Source organism: Camelus bactrianus, chromosome 4 (assembly GCF_048773025.1).
Source record: "Camelus bactrianus isolate YW-2024 breed Bactrian camel chromosome 4, ASM4877302v1, whole genome shotgun sequence".
Classification (NCBI taxonomy): domain Eukaryota; kingdom Metazoa; phylum Chordata; class Mammalia; order Artiodactyla; family Camelidae; genus Camelus; species Camelus bactrianus.
Window position 1 is genome coordinate 89,457,188 of NC_133542.1, and position 20,837 is coordinate 89,478,024.

General features: G+C 35.2%; 1 protein-coding gene across 21 annotated transcripts in view; it reads left to right on the plus strand.

Annotated features, from left to right (window-relative positions):
• Positions 1-20,837, plus strand: part of LOC105078782 (G kinase-anchoring protein 1) — a 134,706-nt gene that overhangs the window by 17,800 nt on the left and 96,069 nt on the right. For 7 of the 21 annotated variants that reach the window (XR_012506761.1, XM_074363103.1, XM_074363108.1 and 4 more), the window contains 8 exons: positions 1,258-1,401; positions 1,974-2,015; positions 7,767-7,973; positions 13,785-13,951; positions 14,417-14,523; positions 15,800-15,955; positions 18,731-18,936; positions 20,101-20,354. Coding sequence is in view for 20 of the 21 variants with exons in the window: in XM_074363103.1 (XP_074219204.1) it covers positions 1,258-1,401; positions 1,974-2,015; positions 7,767-7,973; positions 13,785-13,951; positions 14,417-14,523; positions 15,800-15,955; positions 18,731-18,936; positions 20,101-20,354 (1,283 nt within the window). In the remaining variant the exon portion in view is untranslated. Of the gene's footprint in view, positions 1-1,257; positions 1,402-1,973; positions 2,016-7,766; positions 7,974-13,784; positions 13,952-14,416; positions 14,524-15,799; positions 15,956-18,730; positions 18,937-20,100; positions 20,355-20,837 lie in introns of those variants that run through there. The other 14 variants (XM_074363109.1, XM_074363114.1, XM_045504663.2 and 11 more) reach the window with 8 other exon arrangements.

Genomic DNA, 20,837 nt, shown 5'->3' on the forward strand with positions numbered 1-20,837 from the left:
CGGATAAACACTTTTAAATAAATAATAAACAATAAAACTGTAGTTTATCAAGCGTATATAAAAATATTTAAATATGCAGCACTGGGAGAGCAATTACATTTTAGCTTCTCAGATGGACAGTTAATTGCCTGTAGAAGAGGAACTTAACTAATGTGAATTACAGTTATATCTTACTTTAAAAAGAGGAGTCACGTAGGTTATATAAACGCACAGAGTTCTAAAGTCCAGGATCATTTGGTCATTTGAAGAGCCAAGCAGAGAAGAGAAGGATCTTGCCCAAAGCCCCAAGGGGAGGCTGTGGTAAAATCAAGGCTAGCCTCAGCCCACAGGTTCCCACCACCTGGGGAGTCACGTGCATACTTCGTTTTTGTGAATTAAATCTTGTTTGTAAAGGAAACACTATTTTGTAAATCAGCTACGTGTTCTTGTCTTTTCCTGTGGCTTAGTGGAAAGAGCACAGGTTTCAGATTCAGACAGACCCTGGAGTTGAATGTCAGAAGTTTGGTTTATCCACTGTGTCATCTTAGGAAGAGGTGTCAACTCATTGAGCTGTAGCTTCTTCATGAGAGAGGAATCGTGTCTATTCAGTGAGATATTTTAAAATATTTTAAAATTACTTTAAAAATCACAACCTAGCATAAAGTAGACCCTTGACCAATGTTAATTTTCTGTTTATTTAGTTGAAAATTTATTGTAAATGTATTTATTTGCATATCCCAAGTTTATTTGGAAACAGGAATAATTCAGTGGAAACTAAGAAAACTATTTGTTTAACTGTATTTTCAGACAGCTTCAAAATATAGCTCTTCATAGTGAAAGTTTACAAAATTAGCAAATACTCTTTATTTAGATATCCAAATGCATTCTTAAACTCTATAGGTCAGTTTGGGAAATTGTGACCTCTTTGATTTTTAAAAACCCACATTAAAATCTTACGGCAATTCTAGCAAACTTGTAAAAATCTTATTGAATGTACTCTACAACCTGAATCACTGGTTTCAGTTTTAAAATGCAGAAAATAAAAATCCGGAAAATCTTCCTATCTTTGTGGTGATTATTACATTATAGCAGTTTTAGGTCCTCTCAGCTGTTTCTGTCTTTCTTATAAAGAAACCAGAAGAAAAGGTGATAATGAACAGAATAAGAAAATTTGAAGAGACATTGCCTAGCTGTCGTTAAACCACAGATTTTGTGGTATTACGTGCGCTTTCTTACTCTCCGTGGTGATTCTCTCGTGCTTTCTCTCCCTCCTCCCAGTGTGCTCTTGCAGCTGATGAAGTAGTATTTAATCAGAAGGACCTGGAGGTGAAGGAACTAAAGAATCAAGTGCAAATGATGGTGCAGGAAAACAAAGGACATGTTGTATCTTTGAAAGAAGCACAAAAAGTGAACAGGTTGCAGGTAGAGTCTCTTAATGTACCTTGCTCTATATATTTCGTTGCAAGAGTACCTTATTAAATGGAATAGCGTTTTAAATGATAAGTGGGAATGTTTGCAAAAATAAGTTTCATTTGAAGAGTTCTCAACACAAGCACCTAGAAGAGTTATTACAGTTTTCCCCCTGAATTGGTATAAAGGGAAAACATTTTTATTGTTAGTTTGACTTATATTTCAAAAACATAAATCCTAATACCCAGGAACTTAACTTGCAAAACATATTATGGTATCTTTTTTTTTATACTCTTCCCTTCCCTTGTTCGCCAAGGTAATAGATAATGTGATATTGTTAAGTGTTGGAAGGTAAATGCAGAATTTAAACTTTTTAATTTGTTAGATTATCCTTTTATACTCCATCAATAATTTGCTCTTTAACTTTGGCTAAATCTTTCAAATTCTCTACCTTAGCTTTCATATTATTAACATGGATGTGCCTGCAGTGTAACATGGTATGTCCCTAAATATGATACTCCCTGGTATGAACGCTCCCACCCCCAAAACAGTTAATTTCATTTAAAACCTTTCCTTCCTACCAGGAAGTAACTGTCGCCCTGAGTAATAATCTGACCCAGGATGAGGTAGGCTTTGATTTTGACATTATTTTTCTTTTCCTTTTTAACCCTTGTAATTTTGAATAATTTAAAACCATGAAACAAAATGTATTGTTCATTGATTTATCACAAAGAGAATGGCTGGGTAACCACTGCCAGATCAAGCAATAGCAAACTGCCAGCCCCTCAGATGTCCTTAGTGTCTCCTCCTCAGAGAGAGCTGCTCTCCTTCCTTTCATAGTAATTCATCTCCTTGCCTTGCTGTGTTGTTTTACTGTGTATCCTTGAACACTACAGTTTAGTTTTTGTAATTTTTATAAATTTAATCATTCAGTATATTTTTTTTAGTATCTGGTTGCATTTATTGAACATTTTGTCTATTCTGATTTATCTGTTGTTGTTTGTCACTGCGGCTTGATCAGTTTTATAGCTGTATAGGATTTCACTGTATAAATATGCCACAATTTATTTTTCTGCTCTATTGTTGAGGGACTTTTTGTTTTCCTATGAGTTTTCTTATCCATGTCTCGTGGTGCACATGCACACACATTTCCTTCGGATTTGTGCCTAGGAGTTGAATTGCTAAGTCATAGGGTTGGCTAATCTTCAACTCTTTTTTTTTTTCAGTTTTCAGTTTTATTAGGTAGAATTGTTAGAATTTGACTGCACATCAAATCTTCAACTTTAGTAAATAAAACCAAACTGTTTTCCATTGTATGAGCACTCCTGCTGTTCCACTTGCTTGCCAGCATTTGTTATTGTTAATTTTTAAATCTTAGGCAACCTGTAGGTTTGTAGTGTTATTTTGTTGTGGTTTTAATTTGCATTTCTCCAGTGACTAGTGAAATTGAGCACTTGAATTTCATGTTTTTTGGGCTGTTGGGATACTTTCTTTTGTGAGAAGCTCATTCAAGTCTCTTGCTTGTTTTTCTATTGGACTGAGTCTTTTCAGTTAATTTGCAGAAGCATATTAGATAATCTGGGTATGAGTTCTGTTACATGGTTTCAAATATTTTTTCCCTTTCTGTGACTTGCTTTTACTCTTAATGTTGTCTTTTGATGAAAAGGTGGAATAAAATTCAACAATCTTTTTCTTAATGGTTAATGACGTTGGTGCTCTATTTAACAACTTTCCTTTTCTCAGCCCTTTCCTCTGAGAATACTTTCTATATTACCTTCTAGGAGCTTTGTAGTTTTGCCTTTCACATTTAGCCTTTTTTTTTTTTTAACCTTTTTTTTTTAATTGAATTATAGTCAGTTTACGATGTTGTGTCAATTTCCAGTGTAGAGCACAATTTTTCAGTTATACGGGAACATACATATATACATTGTCGCATTCTTTTTCACTGTGAGCTACCACAAGATCCGTATTTATTTCCCTGTGCTATATAGTATAATCTTGTTTATCCATTCTACGTATGCCCGTCAGTATCTACAAATTTCGTTCACCTGACACATTTAGCTTTATGGTCCTCCTGAAATTGATTTTTGTGTATGGGATATAGGTCAAATTTCAGTTTTTTCCAAGTGGATATCCATTTGTTCTGGCATCATTTACTGAAAAGGTGATCTTTTCACCACTGTTCTGAGTGCTATCTTTGTCATAAGTCAAGGTTCATTCATGCATGTATCGTGTATTTCTGGGTCTTCTGTTGTGTCCCATTGGTTTGTCTATCCTTGGACCAATATCACATTTATTTAATGTAGTTTTCTAATAAGTCTAGATATTCTGTAGAGCAAGGTCTTTGCTCTATTTCCCTTTTTCTCAAGAATGTCTTGGTTGTTCCATATAAATTTTAGAGTCAGTTTGTCAGGGACCATACTCACATACACACACAAACTTGTGATTTTGGTTGAGATTGGGTTAGATCTATAAGATACATTTGGAAAAAATTAACATCTTTTGATTGTGAGTCTTCTAATTAATGCATGAACATGTTACCTCCCTCCATGTTCTTACATTTCCTTTGGTTTTTCTCATAATGATTTGTGTGTGTGTGTGTGTGTGTGTGTGTGTGTGTGTGTGTGTATGTGTTTGTAGAAGTACTGTACATCTTTTGTTAGATTCATTCCTAGGTACTTGATTTTTTTATGTGACTGTAAATGGTGTCTTTTTAAATTGTTATTTTCTTAACTGTTAGTACGTGTAACTGTACTGATTTGTGTATATTGATAGCTTTTACCCAGCAACACAGTTAAATTTACTTTTTAATTCTGATATTTTATGTAAATTTTTTGTATTTTTGTTTCTAATTGTATCTTCTGCAAATAATGACGTTTTTATTTCTTCCTTTATAATCCTTATACTTTCTATTTGTTTTTTTTTAACCTTTCTTCATTTACTGCAATATTCTATACAGTGTTGAATATAAGTGGTGATAGCAAGTGTCTTTGTCTTGTTTCCAACCATAGAAGAAAAATTTTCATCATTTCACTATTAAGTATCATGTTTGCTGTAGATATTTTTAAATTTATCCTTCATCAAACCAAGGAAAATCTCTTTGCTGAGAACTTCTATTATGAGTGGATATTAAATTTTATCAAATGATTTTCCTTTATCATGATTTTCCCCTTTTATTCTATTAATGTGAATTCTGTTGATTTTTATAATTTTAAACCAATCTTGTATTCCTAGAATAATCCCTTTTTTTGGTCATGATGTACTGTTGTATTGGGGTTCCCAAGACCACTCTCAGGTTGGATGATGCACTGGGAGGACTCAGCACATAGTTGTGTTCATGGCTAAGATTTACTGCAGTGAAAGAAGAGAAATGAGCAGCAAAGAGAAAACACCCATAGAATGAAGTCTGGAAGAAACCAAGCACAAGCTTCCAGTGGAGTCACCCACGTGTACATAATTTCTCCAGCAAAGACTGTGACAACTCATGTGAATTGTTTTCTATGAGGGAACTCAGTAGAGACTCAGGTTTCATTGAGGCGCGGTAATGAAGGCATTCTCTGCCCAGCATGTACTAAATTTCCAGACTACCAGAAGGAAAGCAGGTGTTCAGCGTAAACTACCTTGTCTTAACAAACAGTTTGAACAAAGTAAGCCATTCTTACCAGTTAGGGTTTTGGGAACAGACACCAGCCAGTGGACAGCCTTGTAAGCAGGTCTTTCAAAGGATAGCAGGCAGGCTTGCTATGTTAATTCTTTTCTACAAATGTTCTTGATTTGGCTTGCAATTATTTTGTTTAGGATTTTAACATCTCTATGCACATGTGCAGTTAGCCTGTATTTTCCTGTCTCAGAATATTCTTGTCAGATATTATAACAACTTAGATTAGCCTTGCGGTATAAGTTAGGTAGCGTTCTTTATTTTTCTAGTGTGTGAAAAATTAGTATTATTTCTTCCTTAAATGTTTGATTGAATTCACCTGTGAAATATTTGAGAGTGTGATGTTTCTTTGTGGGAACGTTTGAGTATGAATTCAATCATATTTCCTTTTTGCCTCCCCTTTGATAAGGTTTATTTTTCTAAGAATCTGACCACTGTATCTAAGTTTTCATATTTATTGGCATAAGTTTATAATAGTCTTATATCTCTTTAGATATGTGATGATAGCCCCTGTTTATTCCTGGTAATTTGTGCCTTCTCTTTTTTTCTGGTCATATTCACTGAGGGTTTACCAGTTTTATTAGTGTCTTCGGAGAGGCAGTTCTTGACTGCGTTAATCTTCTCTAGTGTATGTTTCTTTATTATTTAATTAACTTCTATCCTTACCTTTATTATTTAATTTGTCTGCTTTTTGGGGGGAAACTGTATGCTATCTTTCTAAATTATTTAGATGGATACTTAGTTTATTGATTTTTAGCCTTTCTATTTATTTTTAGCCTTTTTTATAATATATGCATTTAAAGTTAATATGGTGCCTCCTAAGCTTATCTTTACCTGCATTCCACATTTAGCTCAAAGTATTTCCTAATTTTTTTGTGACTTTTTTCTTTGATCTCTGGGTTATATAGTTATTTTATTTCTAACACATGGAGGATTTCTTTTCATTAATTTTTAGCTTAATTGCATTATGGTCCATATGATTTCAGTTCTTTGAATGTGTTGAAACTTGCTGTATGGCTCAGCATAAGGCTAGTTTTTGTAGATATTAGAGATGTGCTTGAAAAGAATGTGTATTCTGCAACCTCTGGGTTCTCTTAATCATGTTAATCACATTATTCAAATCTGTATTTTTACTCACTTTTTTGGTCTTTTTGTTGTATTGGTAATTTAGAGTGACGTTAAAATCCCCCACTGTGACTTTGGATTTGTCCTTCTTCGTGAATACTGACAATTTTGGCATTATATATATTGAATCTGGGTTATCAAGTATGTAGACATGTAAAATTGTTACATCATTCTGGTGAATTTACCTTTTTATCAGTTTTTTGCCTCATTTTATCTCTTCTAATGGTTTTTGCCTTTAAGTCTATTTTATATTAATATAGCTATACCAGCTTTCTTTTGATTAATATTTCCAGAGTCTCTTTTTCCATCTTCTTTTTAATCTTTCTGTGTCAATTTTAACTTTCTTTTAAGCAGCAGACTAGATAATTTTATGATTCATTCTGACAGTCCTTCTCCTTTAATTGGGATTTCTCAGTTCATTTCTGAATTTAACACGATTACTGTTGTATTCTGGTTATAATCCCACCATTGTGATTTTTACTAGTCCTATCTGCTCTATGTTCCTTTTTCTCTCCTCACCTTCTTTTGGATTAATTGTGTATTTTTACTTTTTGTATTTACTTAATTATCTTAGAGGTTGAACTTTCCCCTTTTTTAGTGGTTATCCTAGAGAGTATACCATGCACCCTTGACTTAATACAGTCTAACATTAATTGATATCTTTACCCTTTTCCCAGAGAATGTAAGGACTGTGTTTAATACCTGCCTCAACTTATATGCTATTGGTATTGTATATTTTAATTATCTGAATACATGACTTTTAAATAAAGTTACATTTTATAGTTCAGCATTAACACAGTGAAACTTTAGGGGGGGGGTTTCCCCCTATTTAAACATTATAGTCCATGGGACGTATTAAGATGAATGACATTTCTTGTTTACATAGTTTTGTGATTATAAAATAAAGATTGATGTTGAGCTTTCTAGGTTGGATAATACTTCAGAATTTTTCTTTAGAGGATGCATAGAAAACTAAACCACATATAATGTGTGTGTGTCTCTCTCTCTATTCCCTCTTCTCTCTCCCTGTCTCCCTGTCTCCCTGTCTCCCTACTCCCATATACAATGTGTTCAGCCTTTGATTTCCAAGTTCTCCTTTCTCCCACGACTCTCACTTGCCCATCTTCTATCTCTTTGTGGTTCTGGCTTTCTTTTTCACTCTGTACAGGCTTTCACTTCACTGTACCCATTACCACTTTCTTTGCTGTCGCCTCAACTATTTGCAATTCTTTCACCACTTGTCAACTTCCTTGTCTCTTGTTACTTCTTGAATTTCACTCAGGAAGTTTATAAAGATCAACTAATCAGAGTGCTTCAGGTTGGCAAGGTAACCAATCACAGGGTATGGGACGTTCGTTATCTTTGAGTATTTAACTCTTTAGGCTGTGTTTGTTGCTGCTTACTGTTCAAAAATTTTTACCACTCGGAACAATCCTAGATTCTTGTGAACACCGGAAGCTAGTCTTTGGATAAATGAAGTTTTACTGTTTTTGTTAAGGTAGTTGTGGTTTTGGTCCATATACAATTTATTTTTAATCATTACACATGTACTGAGGTTGTCTATTTTTAAAATTCTTATCTCTCTTTTACAAAGAATGAAAAAATAATAGAACAACAACTTCTTGTGGATCAACTGAATGAAGAACTAACAAAACTTAACCTGTCAATGACTTCTCCAGCTAAGGAAACTTGTGGAGATGGGCCAGATGCCAGGATCCTTGAAAAGAGACCATATACTGTACCATTTGATACTCATTTGGGGCATTATATTTATATCCCAGCAAGATCAGATTCCAGGAAGGTAAAGTCTAAACATTAATCTCTTTCTTATTTTCAGATTTAAAATATGTTATATGTAATATTGTAGTACAGTGTATTTGTATAGTCTCAGTGGGGTTTTTTTTTTCTATTTGGTTTTATAGACTTGTGTACAGTCTTTTAAAAAAACCATGCTTCTTTTTAGTAAAAAAATTAGTAAGTAGGAGAATGTGTAGTTATATTTGGAAGGAATAGTTGAAGATAATGTCTACATTCATTAAGGAGAAAAAAGCTGCCCTTTGCCATCATATTTTTGGACATGACTAAGCCTAATATCTTCATGAATTTTTTTCTTTCTTTAACCGCAGCAAGTTGATAAGGTTGGAGGTATTTATTTTGCCTTTTTTGGTCCGTCTGATTCTTTTCAAAATTTCGTTTATGTATTATTCAGTCTTGCCAGGCTGACATAATCAAGACTATAAAAATCAGGAAGTTTCAGTTTAATTTTTGTTTATAAAACTAAGCGTGTGGGTTGTCAATATGTGCACACACAGATTTCTCTGGAAAAAAATCAAGGAATCTCCACCATGGAAAAGACTAGCAGACTCATGAATTTTGGTTTCTGTTTATTAATTTTATGAAGGCAAGTGATTTGTTCGAGATCTGTGTGTTGGTTACATAGTAAAGGGATAAGAAATATGAGACGGGTTATAGACTTGGCAGTCATGCAGGCTTGGGTGTGAACACCAGCTCTATTGTATAGGCCCGGACATGGAACTAAACCTGTGTGAACCTCAGGTTCCTTATCTGTCAGAATTGGGGGTGGGCGGGGTGTATGGAGGTTTTACATGAGATGGTGACTCCGGAAGTGCCTGGCACACCGCATCCTCAACACGTGTTCACGGGGTGCCTCTGCTGCATCCCAGACTCAGTGCCTTGGAGCGAGTAAGAGAGATGCTATTGTTACCTATGTAGTTTGCAATTTTAAGTGGTTAGATTTTAAAATTCAAACCATTATTATTAATTTCAGGTAAAGTTTCTAGAATTATTGACATTTTCTTTATGGCTGAATACATGGTAAATTTTTATAGAACATTTGAGAAGAAATATAAGTCCTTTGTAGGATTCAAATCAGGTATCTATTAGTTCAACTTAATAGTTATATATCAAAACTTCTAACTAAATTTTTTTTTTTACTACTGCCTAGTAATGTGAAAGAATTTCCCATTTCTGTCCATTCTTTTATTTTTTTAGAATAACATTTTTTTCTGATTATAAAAGTTACACAGATTTATTCTCTCTTTCAGTGACTGTTTCTTTTTCACTGGATGTTCACACACACACACACACACACACACACACATTTATTCTATGAGGAGACAGAGCCACTGGCCCTTGAAAAGGGGCTAGGCCCCTCTGTTCTTATGTCTAGATGTTTGATTAAACCTGAAACAGGCATGACTGGAATAAAGACTTCCACAGTTATTATTTCAAATTAGCAAATTCTCAGTTTTGTTTTTAAAATTTTCCTTCTACCCTCAAAAGAACCCTTCTAGCTACTAAAATATGGGGGAAAGATCATATGATCAGTTTTGAGAGTTCTTTTGCTCCTACTGTGCGTCCAGGAACGCTGGCCACACCTCCTGCTTGGGCTAGTTACTGCTGCAGACATGAAAAGGCAGGCTTGCATGGGGAGACACAAAGCATGCCAAGCCTTGTTCAAGTCCTGTTTCCTGTCCCATTGTTCTAAGAGAGAGGGGAAGGTTTCATATTAAATACTTAAACTAGCTAAATTAAGCCAGAGACATCTGAAATACCAGTTCTTTTTTTCCTGGATTTCTGTCTCCCTGGCAGAAGTCAAGCAAATATTTCCCAGCTCTAATATTTTCTTTTAGAGTTCAACTCTAATGTTTCATGTTTTCAGTCTGACAAGGGAAATATTTTCTCAACTTAAAATACTTTCAAAGGAAGGGGGGGTGGCTTAATCAGATTTTTTTTTTAATTTTTAAAAATTTTATTTGTTTATTTTTAAAAATTTTTGTGTGGGAAGTAATTAGGTTTATCTATTTATTTATGACTTTTGGTGGAAGTACCAGGGATAGAACCTGGGACCTCATGCGTGTTACGCTTGTACTCTACCACTGAGCTATGTACCCTCCCTCCTTAATCAGTTTTTAAATTGATTACAGAAAGAGTTTGATTTTATTTTTTATATGCTTGTTTACACATATTGGAGAGAAAAGGTGAAAAGATCTTATTTTAAAGGTGTATTGTTTATGTTATATTTGTAGATCTACTTTTGTAGCTAGCTTTTCTCACTTAATATATCACAAACACTTGACAACAATCATTAAATATTCATAGTATATCATGATCTTGATGGCTGAATAATATTTTATCCTAAGGGCATACCGTTTCCTATTGTTTCACATTTGTTTTCAACTATCTCTTGCTCTAAAAAGCTTAACACCGAAATGTAACTTTAGGATTTGTCTGCTTTTGCAAAAACCCTAATGAAATGGCCCCTCACAACTAAAATGGTGTAATTTATCAAATTAATTGGAAAAAAGAGAAGGAAACTTACTTGTCTCAATAGATAGCAGGAACTCATCTAATGAAATATAAAAATCAAATCTAGATTTAAACTTAAAGAAAAAATACAACAGATTTCTATTTTCTTAACATGGTAAGTATGATATAATTAAAACTAAGAGCCAGTGTTGTACATACAAAAGGGCACTTTGGAAAGAAAAAATTACAAAGGTGGCCCCAGTCATTACTTAGGTTTAAAATAATACCACAAATGCTGATGAAAATCTACCATTTTTCATTGATTGTAAGATTCACATTTTTTTTCACATTTTATCATCTTTGATGGCAGGATATGCTTTACAGTTGATGGTATGTCATAGTTGGCAGCGTTTTTTCTTTCTTGATGGTATAAAAATAAGGGTTTGTCTTGCAGTTAATGGCATTTTAGATTTGATGAAATACCGTATTATGAAAAGGAAATAAAAGCAATAGGGAAAGAGTATCACTTTCAGTGCTTGACACAATTGTATACAAAGACAACCAACCAAAATGTTCTTACGGGATATATTTTAAAAACCTTTCGGAATCTCCAAATTCACAGAAGTGAATGTTTGTAAAATCTTTTCTCTTTTTCCTGAGTGAATTACATTTCATCCACAAAATTCTTAGGCATTATCTCCATGTACTATAAGTTAACATCCTTTTCAGTTTGTACTAAAATTTTTTCTCTCACGCAGAAGCCATTTTTTTCTCACAAAATAAGTAATTTGTTTTGGTTTTTAATCGCTTCTTTGCATACATGATTGCTCATGGTGAAGTAGAGCTGTATGAGATGTGTCTGCTGAGATTGGACCAGGTTCCCTTGCTAGCCAAGCCCTCATTCCAGCAAAACACACCAACTTTACAGTAGCAAAACCACAGTTTACATCTCATGAACCTTTGTGATGCTCTCAAATTAAACTACAAAGCTAAATATGTGAAAGCTAGAAACTGTGGCAAATGAGTTGTAGCACATCTGATGAAACAAAGTCAAATGCATCATTAGTGAGAGGAAATTATCTTATTGTATGCTGATTGAGAATATTACACTCAGGTCTGGATATAGCACCTTAAGTCAAATTAGATTATTTTCAGATAACAAGCAAGCTCCTGAAGGACCTTGGGGAAAATCTGAAGATTTAGTCTGATTCAGAGGAGACGTGATGACTGGTTTCAGATATCTGAAGGTGGATCATTATTGTTAGGCTTTATCTCTAGGACTAGGTAGGACCAAGGAGAAGAAGTGCTAAGGGAGTATAAAGAGGGACTTGCTAGTGAAAACTGGCCAAGGTCCCAAGGCTTGTGAGGGCCCCCACAGTGTGATTATTTAAGCAGAAGTTAAATGGTAAATTGCAGTATTAGAAAGGAGAGTCAAACATGGGATGAGTTGAACTCAGTAAGCTTTAAAGTTCTGTCCAGTCCTGCTGCTGTGCAATTCTAGGAGAAGTTTAGAGAGAAAAACTTACCTTTTTTTTTATTTTAAAGTACAGTCAATTACAGTGTGTCAGTCTCTGGTGTACAGCACAATGTCCCAGTCTTGGATATATATACATATATTCATTTTCATATTTTTTTCCATTAAAGGTTATTACAGGATACTGAACGTAGTTTCCTGTGCTATACAAAAGAAACTTTTTTAACTTACCTTCCAGTTGGATACACTTCAGCTATCTAAATTACTAATCAGCTTATTTAGTACTTACATTGTGATCAGTACTGTTTGGGGTGTGGTTGAAAATGCAGAAATATCATTTGTGGGCAGCAGGGAGTGCAGAAGCAACTACAGGAAGCAGGACCTAACCCTTAGCTAGGAAGGAGATTATAGATGGCTTTGTGAGCCTAGAAGGGGCAAAGCACCTTCTGTTGGAAAGACTGTTAATGAATTAGTTTACTGAATGTTACTCATTTGACAGAACTTATTTGGTGTTCCTTATTAAGTTGGGTCATTTGGTTTTCTTTGTAAAAAGAAAATTTTAAAGCAAATTACAATCCCAGAGAACAAAGTTATTCTGAACAATAAGTTTTATTTGCTTCCAAAATAATCCCCCTCCCATGACAAAGAGAAAGCTTGATTCCTGTCAATTATGATGCAGAATGGCCACGCTAGGTACGTTGGGCTTGTTGGATAAATAGTTCTTGAGTTGGTTCTTCTGTAAATAAACCCTCCCCCTGTACCCGAGAGATGGGAGACCACCTAGAAAACTTTACCCTTTACCCATCGTGGTCCTGATATGACAACTGGTCTTATTAGGTGACCAACAGTGGAGGCACAAAAATGAGGTATCAAGGAATATTCAGTACCAGGTCGGCTTTTCTGGGAGGGGTTGTGTGAGGGACCTGTGTCAGTTGAATCTGGAGCACCATGTGATATACACATTCTGCTATATGTTATAATTTGAATAGCTTATAATAATTTAAACTAATACATTGAGTATCTCCCCTAAGATCTTATTATCCTTTTTTGAGAAATTATGCCGTTTGGTTACAGAGAAGTGGTGAAAAAGGAAATATTTGGTAACAGAAACTAGAATAAAGGTATAAAGGCAATTTCTAATTCATTGTTGTTTTCCAAGGTCAGTTTTTGGGAACTTACGGTGTATTGCCAATAGAAGCATGTTACAATACAGAAAGCTCCCCGGCTAGTCCATGAAAATCTCTTCATCCTGTGATACATATTAAGTATGTCTCTTAGGTCATTATTCAGTTCCCCCTGACTACCACATAGGAAGTGTGAGTAAATACATCAGGCTTACAAATCAGGAATATTTTACCCTGGCAGAGGGAGTGGCAGTGGCTCTGGATTTCTTCACGTGGTGGGATTTGGATTGGAGGGGAATCGCAGACCCTTAGCAGTTCTCCCAGTGTTCTGAGCTGGGAAGACTAGCGGGTGGGGTGAGGAACAGTTGTCTCCTATTACACTATGTACAGACTCCACATTTGTCGGGGAGTACCTGTGCTGTGTTTAAGAACTGTGATGCTTTCACTCATGCCCCTTTCTGGTTTCATTTTTGAATACTATTTTCCACGAAGCTATCATTGAAACTAGATGATCTTTCTAGAAGAGGAAGAGCTATGTAGATTCTGAAAAAAGTATGTGTCCATGAGATACAATAGTAATGTGAAATGAATTTTGACTTTTTGGGGGGGGGAATGTATTTTCAGTGATTGGCTGTTTGAAGAATACCTATGTAATAACCTCTTAAAAATATTTTGGGCAATAAGATAAAAATAGACACTTTAAAAATCACTTTCTCTGTTGTTGGGTGGGGGCATCACTTGTAAGGTCCACACAAGTCCTTCTGTATACTCTCTGGATCGACTAGTTGCCGGATTTCGAACACGAAGTCAGATGCTGCTGGGTCACATAGAAGAACAAGATGAAGTCCTCCACTGCCAGTTTTCTGATAACAGTGATGATGAATCAGAAAGCCAAGAGAAATCTGAAATTAGGTATGTTCACATAGGCTGATTTAATAGACAGAATTACATGATACAATAAATATATGCAGATGTGGGTTTTTTCATTAAAGTGTATCTCTTCTGTTTGATGTAAGAGTAGGTCGTTTTGCTACATGAACTTTGAACTAATATGTTATGAAACTAGTATTTGAATACAAGTCATGTAGTTTAACGATTGTAAGATAATTTTATGGTGGTTGGATTTTAATTTTCAGAGGGAATGCTTTTAGATTTCCTCATTCTGCTGCCACAGTGGCAAGAAACATGATGAATTTTCCACTGGGCCCATCATGGTGGGGGGGCATCTTTTTATTTTGTGGAATATTAGTAAATTCTGTTTATTTTTTCTAATTCATAATTTAAAAAATAATTTGGGAGGAAACTAATTTGAGGGCAGGTTAGAAACCATTAACATACAAGTTACCTTTGATCCTGATTTTTTTTTTTTTTTTTAAGACATGGAAGTTACTCCCATTGGATTCAGAAGCCAGGCTCTGTTTGTTCTCTTGTTGAATTGAATGATATGCAGGATCAAACACAAAAGTCAAGATTGGAGAATGAAGGTACACAGACTTTCTCAATTAATTTAGATATAATGTTTATAAGACACTTCTCTTTTCCTTCAGGCAATAATTGAAGAAGCATCCAGGAATTCACAAAGGTGGGAACTTAGGAGTATTTCCTGCCTTTTCCTTTATAGTCCCTGCTCTACCTCTGATTTTTTTGTCCTTTTTTACTCCTTAATAAAGTTTTTCCACCAGTCAGTTCTGGCTAGAGATATAGGCTAAATCTCTCAGAATGGGGATTTTATATTCAGACCTCAGTTGATATGCATTGTACTCTTGACTACTTTAAAATACATGTTCAGTAATTTACTAGGTGTTACTGCCTCACTGGCACACGTGCCTACCGTTAGTGATGTATCTGGCATTAGAGCCAACTTAGTCTACTCAGTGCTCATAGTGTTCACAACAGACGAGAATTTTTATGCATCAAAAACAGCATTAAAAATATTTGTTGCAGAAATTATAGTACGACATTTTAGCTCATTTTCTTGGATATGAGTGGTCAAAACACAAAGAGTAAGAGTACAGAGAGTATAAATGACATGATAAATCAATTGCACACTGTGAAAATAGCATCTTTCCTAGAGCTTATGCATGTACTATTAACAAAAAATTGACTCTATGTCACAAATGAAACTGAAGTAAAATTTAAAAATATATAAATAGTGTAGATAAACACTACCCAAATAGCCATCCTCCAACTGTTTGTCACTGGGCTACAGCCAGGTAAGAAACTTATGTCAGAATGTAAATCAGTGCACCAGCCCCCTCACTGAGGAAGTCTTGGTACAAAAAACGTCAGCTGAACTAAAACAGTGACATAGTTGATTTATGTTCTGGTGCAAGACAGTAATAGTGTGAGACCACACTGAGTAGCCTGGCGTAGACTACCTTCTCTGATTGCAGTAAAACCACAAGTTAACAGGAAAAAAAATTCAAATTTCTACCCATCTGAAAATCTTACACCTTTCTTAAATAACTCAGGGTAAGAAAATGTCAAATTGCAGAATATCTAAGGGCCATGAAAAACTGTGTATCAGAATCTACAGGTTATGACTAGAGCATGCATATATTTTAAGGAAAGGAAAACTCACTGTAAGCTGGAAAACTAAAATCCCAAGTGCCATGTATTTTTTCTTTTCTTTTTCTGTTCCTTCCTCTGTTACCACTAGGATGCTTCTGTGTCTCCTTTTCTTTTTTAACTCTAAATCTGTTGAATATTTATGAGCAGGTAGTTTTATTGCTCAGTTTCTTTTTTTTTTTAATTTTAAAGATTTAAAAATTGAATGTCTCCAGGAGAGTCAAGAGTTGAATTTGCAAAAATTAAAGAATTCAGAACTCATACTTACTGAAGCTAAGCAAAAAATGAGAGAACTTACAATTAACATCAAGATGAAGGAAGATCTGATTAAAGAATTAATTAAAACAGGTAATAGTATCCTGTGAACCAGCTTATATGAGAAAGAAAAGCTTCTAAATTTGCTTCTGATGTTGTAACATTTACTCAAGTTTTTCACACTCAGTACTATCCACTGTAGCTTGGAATTTGGTATAACAAAGGATACTCTAGAGCCAATGTGTGGAAGTTAGTCATCAAAATAACTTTGTTATATTTGATTTTACCTGTGAATTGTTGTAACCAGTGTGAACTCTGTGTTGCCCTGGAACTCTATGGGACTTAATGTTTTTTGCCACTTTTATAAGAACCATTATACTAGGCATCTGGGAATAAGTTGGAGAGTTTTTCTAACTCATTTTAGTAAATACTTGTTTTAAATTATTTGTCTTTATTTTCTTGGATAGCTTATTTTTAACATGAATGATAAACTTGGTATTTTAAATGTATAATACATTTAAAATAATTTTTATTTCTCTAATGTTTTAAGGATTGGTCCTTGAGAGCTGTTCTCTTGAGTGAGCCAAACTTTCAGTTCATTCCCTTAGTTTCAAATTCTGCCAGGCTGGGCATATGTACGCAACCCTCAACTACGTTAGGTTTGCCCTAAAAATGCACACCTCAAGCTTTTGGGGTTTCTCTCCACTACTGTACTTCAAGTGTGAGCCTTGACTACTTTGAAATTCACTAAAAAATTGAAGGAATAAGACACACTAGCATTTCTTTCCCCCAGTTCCAATGAAAAACAACTCCATGGTCACATCTGGGGGAACTGAAGGCAATACTGTTTTCCTCTTCTTCAAGCCCAAAGCTATAATCACACTCAAACCTCCCAAATTGTGGGTCCCAAATCCTCTGCCAGCAAAGAGAAACCTGCCTCCCCACCCCCTCCTCTTTCCTGCAAGCTTGCTTTCTGGCCGTGGCTCCTCCTTTCTCAGTCTCCTCACCCCAGCTGCTGTCCAAAGCATCTTCCCTCCTTGTTCCGGTGATGGATGCACTGTGCATCATCGCAGTTCCAGTTATCCCAGTTGTTTGGTTTTGAGCATGCTCCTTCCTCGTAGGCAGGATCATGCCAGTAAACCTCTGTAGAGGTATTCAGGGGTTTATATATCCTCTCCATCCCCGTGATTCCAGAGGACTGCCCGTGGAAGTTGAGGATGTTTACCCCCCTAGAATAAATGATTTTCTTTCAGATAGATTATCCTACCATGGGCTGTCTTACTAAACAAGCACATTTTTGTAGCCACCCATCCTGGTTGCTTTAAAATAGAGGATACCTGAACTTCCATAGAGAATGTCTTTCTTGCTCATTAGAACCAAGGGAAGTTTGGAACTTTCCTAAAGACCGTTAGAGGTGGTGGTTAGCTAAAGGGCCAATATATGCTTATTTTTCAATGCCTTCTCAGTGAAGACTTCCCCGAACAGCAGCTACTTCAGCCAACGTTAAAGTGACAAGTGTACTGTTTCCTCTGTTTTAATACGTATTTTTCACACTTCAATATCTGAAATCAGGATGCATCTTACTACAGTCAGTGGCATTTTAGCATTTTATCACGGTGTAATTGGCACTGTATTTTTTTTTCTTACTGGTTCATAAAATACATGATACTGATGTGTTAATCAATTTATGGGGTCTTAGATTCATTAAAATACAGTAGTCATACGTATTTTAAAGTTAGTCATAGAATTGTAGAGTGAGAAGACAACTTATGGTGCATTTAGTTTAATAATTCCTTTTATTAGAAAATTAAGAGATTTTCAGTACAGCAGTATAACAACCAGTCCCTGGTGGTTATTCATCCCATGGGCTCTAAACTCTTACTTCCCAATGCTGTGAGTTTGCTGGTCTAGTTGACTATTCAGAACAAATCAAAACGAAGTTTTTAAGGTCAGTAGCTGGGCTTAGAATGAAGACATACAGAAACATCTATATTCCATTTTTCTCTATGTTCTAAATATTCATAAGAAAAGCATTTAAAAAGAATTCATCTTTAACAAGTTCAAGTGAAATGAAAAAGGAGAGGGGCTGGGTATTGATTAAAGGATTCTTTGAGACACACAACGATCAGATGTATTGTGGCTCTTGTTTGGATCGTGATTAAAATAGACTAGTTGTAAAAGACATTTTGAGACAAGGGGAAGTCTGAATAGGGACTGGTGAGTATTAACACTGTTAGGTGTGATAATGACTTTTTGGTTATTTCCATATTCTTTGTAGATACTTATTGAAGTATATATAAGTGATGATATGACATCTGGGATTGCTTTACAGTTTTTAAGCAAGTTAAAACAAAAGATAAAAGGCATAGATAATGCAGCTGTGGCAAAATCTTGATAACTCTCGAATCTGAGTGATGGCAGTTCATTATGTTGCTTTCTAACTTTTGATATGTTGAAAATTTTTTGGTAACAGTTAAAAAAAAAAGAATTCAGAGACAGATTATGGGTGGGACACCAAAGTGTAGTAAGCAGAGGCCAATAACCCCAAATATCCTTTTTAACTAGAATTTGATGCTAGCAAAGCTAAATTGCAAACTCAGAAGATCAAATGCTGCAGAAGACGAAAGATGAACCAGGGAGAAGACTGAATGGCTCCAAATGGGGCAATCATTAAGGAATTATTATTAAGAGGCCAGGTGGCAAGTTGTGTTTGATGGGGATGGGAGAGGACAGCTGGGTTTCTAATGCTATGCCTTACGTAGTTCCCCTTCCCAGCTTTTTAAGAGTAGGACAATTTTATGTTTTCAATGTTTTGCTTAGTTTTTTTAAACATAATTTATAATTATTGTTACTGTAATTATTATGAAGGTAATGATGCCAAGTCTGTAAGCAAACAGTATTCTCTGAAAGTAACAAAACTTGAGCAGGAAGCAGAACAAGCAAAAGTGGAATTAACTGAAACAGAAAAGCAGCTACAGGAACTGGAAAACAGAGATCTTTCTGATATTGCTTTGAAGGTAAAATTACAGAAGGAGTTTCGTAAAAAGATGGATGCCGCAAAGCTAAGAGTCCAGGTAATTTAAAAAAATGTAGTTGAGAAAACTTATTTAAGGCTTCCTGCTTTTGAGGATTCTTGTACCTAGTTAGGAAAGAAGTAGGATTCAGTTCTTACTAGCAAGAGGAACTGGATGGCAGGTTTTCTTTTCCAGTGTGCTTTTATATGATTGGATTTATATAATTTCAGCCTGGGCAGTATATTTCTTCATCCAAGAAATATACTAATCTTTTTATCAAAAATTACGTGGTGAGAAATAAAGATAACCACAGAAATAGTGTCCTTTTCTGAAGGATGAAAGATGAATGATTAAATAATACACATAAAATACCTGGCACGTGTATAGCACTTGGTTGACATTCAGCAAATGATGACTATTTCGGATGGTTTTCTGAAATCATAACTGCTCAATTTTAAGAAAGGTCAATAACTTTGAGTACTACAGCTTATTCTTAATTCTTAAATGCTGGACTTTGCTATAATCTCAGAAATACAATGAATTTGCTACAATGCCTTTTCCATTTCTTTTGATTCGTAATCTTTTTCTTTCATGTTTCCACTGTAGGTAGAAGGAATGGTAGTTAACCCATTCAGAGCATTGGTTGTATTTTTGAAACTGTGCCACAGTTGTTTTCTTTCAACAAGATAAATGTTCGCTGCACACCTCCTGTGTGCCAGGTCCTATACTAGGTAGAGATGCAGAAGTGAACACACTCAAAAAGCTCCTCCTTCTAGGGTTTTTAATGCCATCTCAAACATCTGGACATCTCTATTAAATTTTTTTTACCTAAGTAGCCTCTCAAGTCAACACCAAGTTAAAATAACTTGACAGCCCTTTCCACTTTCCTTCAGGATACGTATTTTCACTTAGCAATTCACCTCAGAGAGTCTTAGGATCAGTTCTTTTTCACTTCTTGACCCTTTAAATTCAGGCTGGGATGTCGAACAAAATACTCATTTTAACAAAAACATTAGTAAAACAAAACAATTAAGACTTTTTCCTTTGTGTTTATTATGAAATTTTATTTAGAATTTCATGGGTTTATATCCTAGCTTCAGTTCTATCAAGAATAAATTAAAATCTAGGCAAAATGCCTCCCTGTGCCATTGAATGAGAAGTTTGTTTACTTGATGGATATGAGAGATGCAGTTTTTCATTTTGAAATATTCCATATGATCCCAGGTCCTACAGAAGAAGCAACAAAATAGTAAGAAATTGGCATCGCTTTCGATCCAAAATGAGAAACGTGCTAATGAACTAGAGCAGAATGTAGATCACATGAAATATCAAAAGGTACAGCTGCAAAAAAGACTTCGAGAAGAAAACGAAACAAGGAAACAACTGGATGCAGAAATTAAGCGGGATCAACAAAAAATCAAAGTAATATTGTCATACTTTCCTGCTAAGCATAATATGAAATGTTCAACGGCTCAGAGGTAACGAAGCCAAGGTTTTGATTCAGTTGGCTTGCGAGGTGTCTTACCTTGGCCTGTCCTTGGCTGCTGTCCTCATTCACTGTAAAGCTTTGCTGATCTACGTAGTAAAAACTATTTATTGAATTCTGAGTACTGTCTTGAAGGCTGTGACTGCACAAAAGAAAGTACAGTGATAATTTCTCTTACAAGGACCTTAACTTTAGTTGAGGCTATCGAAAACATAAATATATAAAGCTGGCTTTCTAAAAAGTCGTGAACATTTGAATAGGATTTCCCATATTCAAATTGCTTTGACATGCACTGTCCCTGTGGCGGCATCAGAAAAAGTACAAGGTAAAATGGTATCCATTTCTTCTGTGGTGAGCACAAGAGTGGTCAGACCGGCACACCCAGCAGTTGTGTAGAATGAATTGGGCTGGAGAGGAACTAGTGGTGTCAGCCCGAGCTCTGGAGCCAAGCTAGCGTGTATTCAAACCCCAGCTC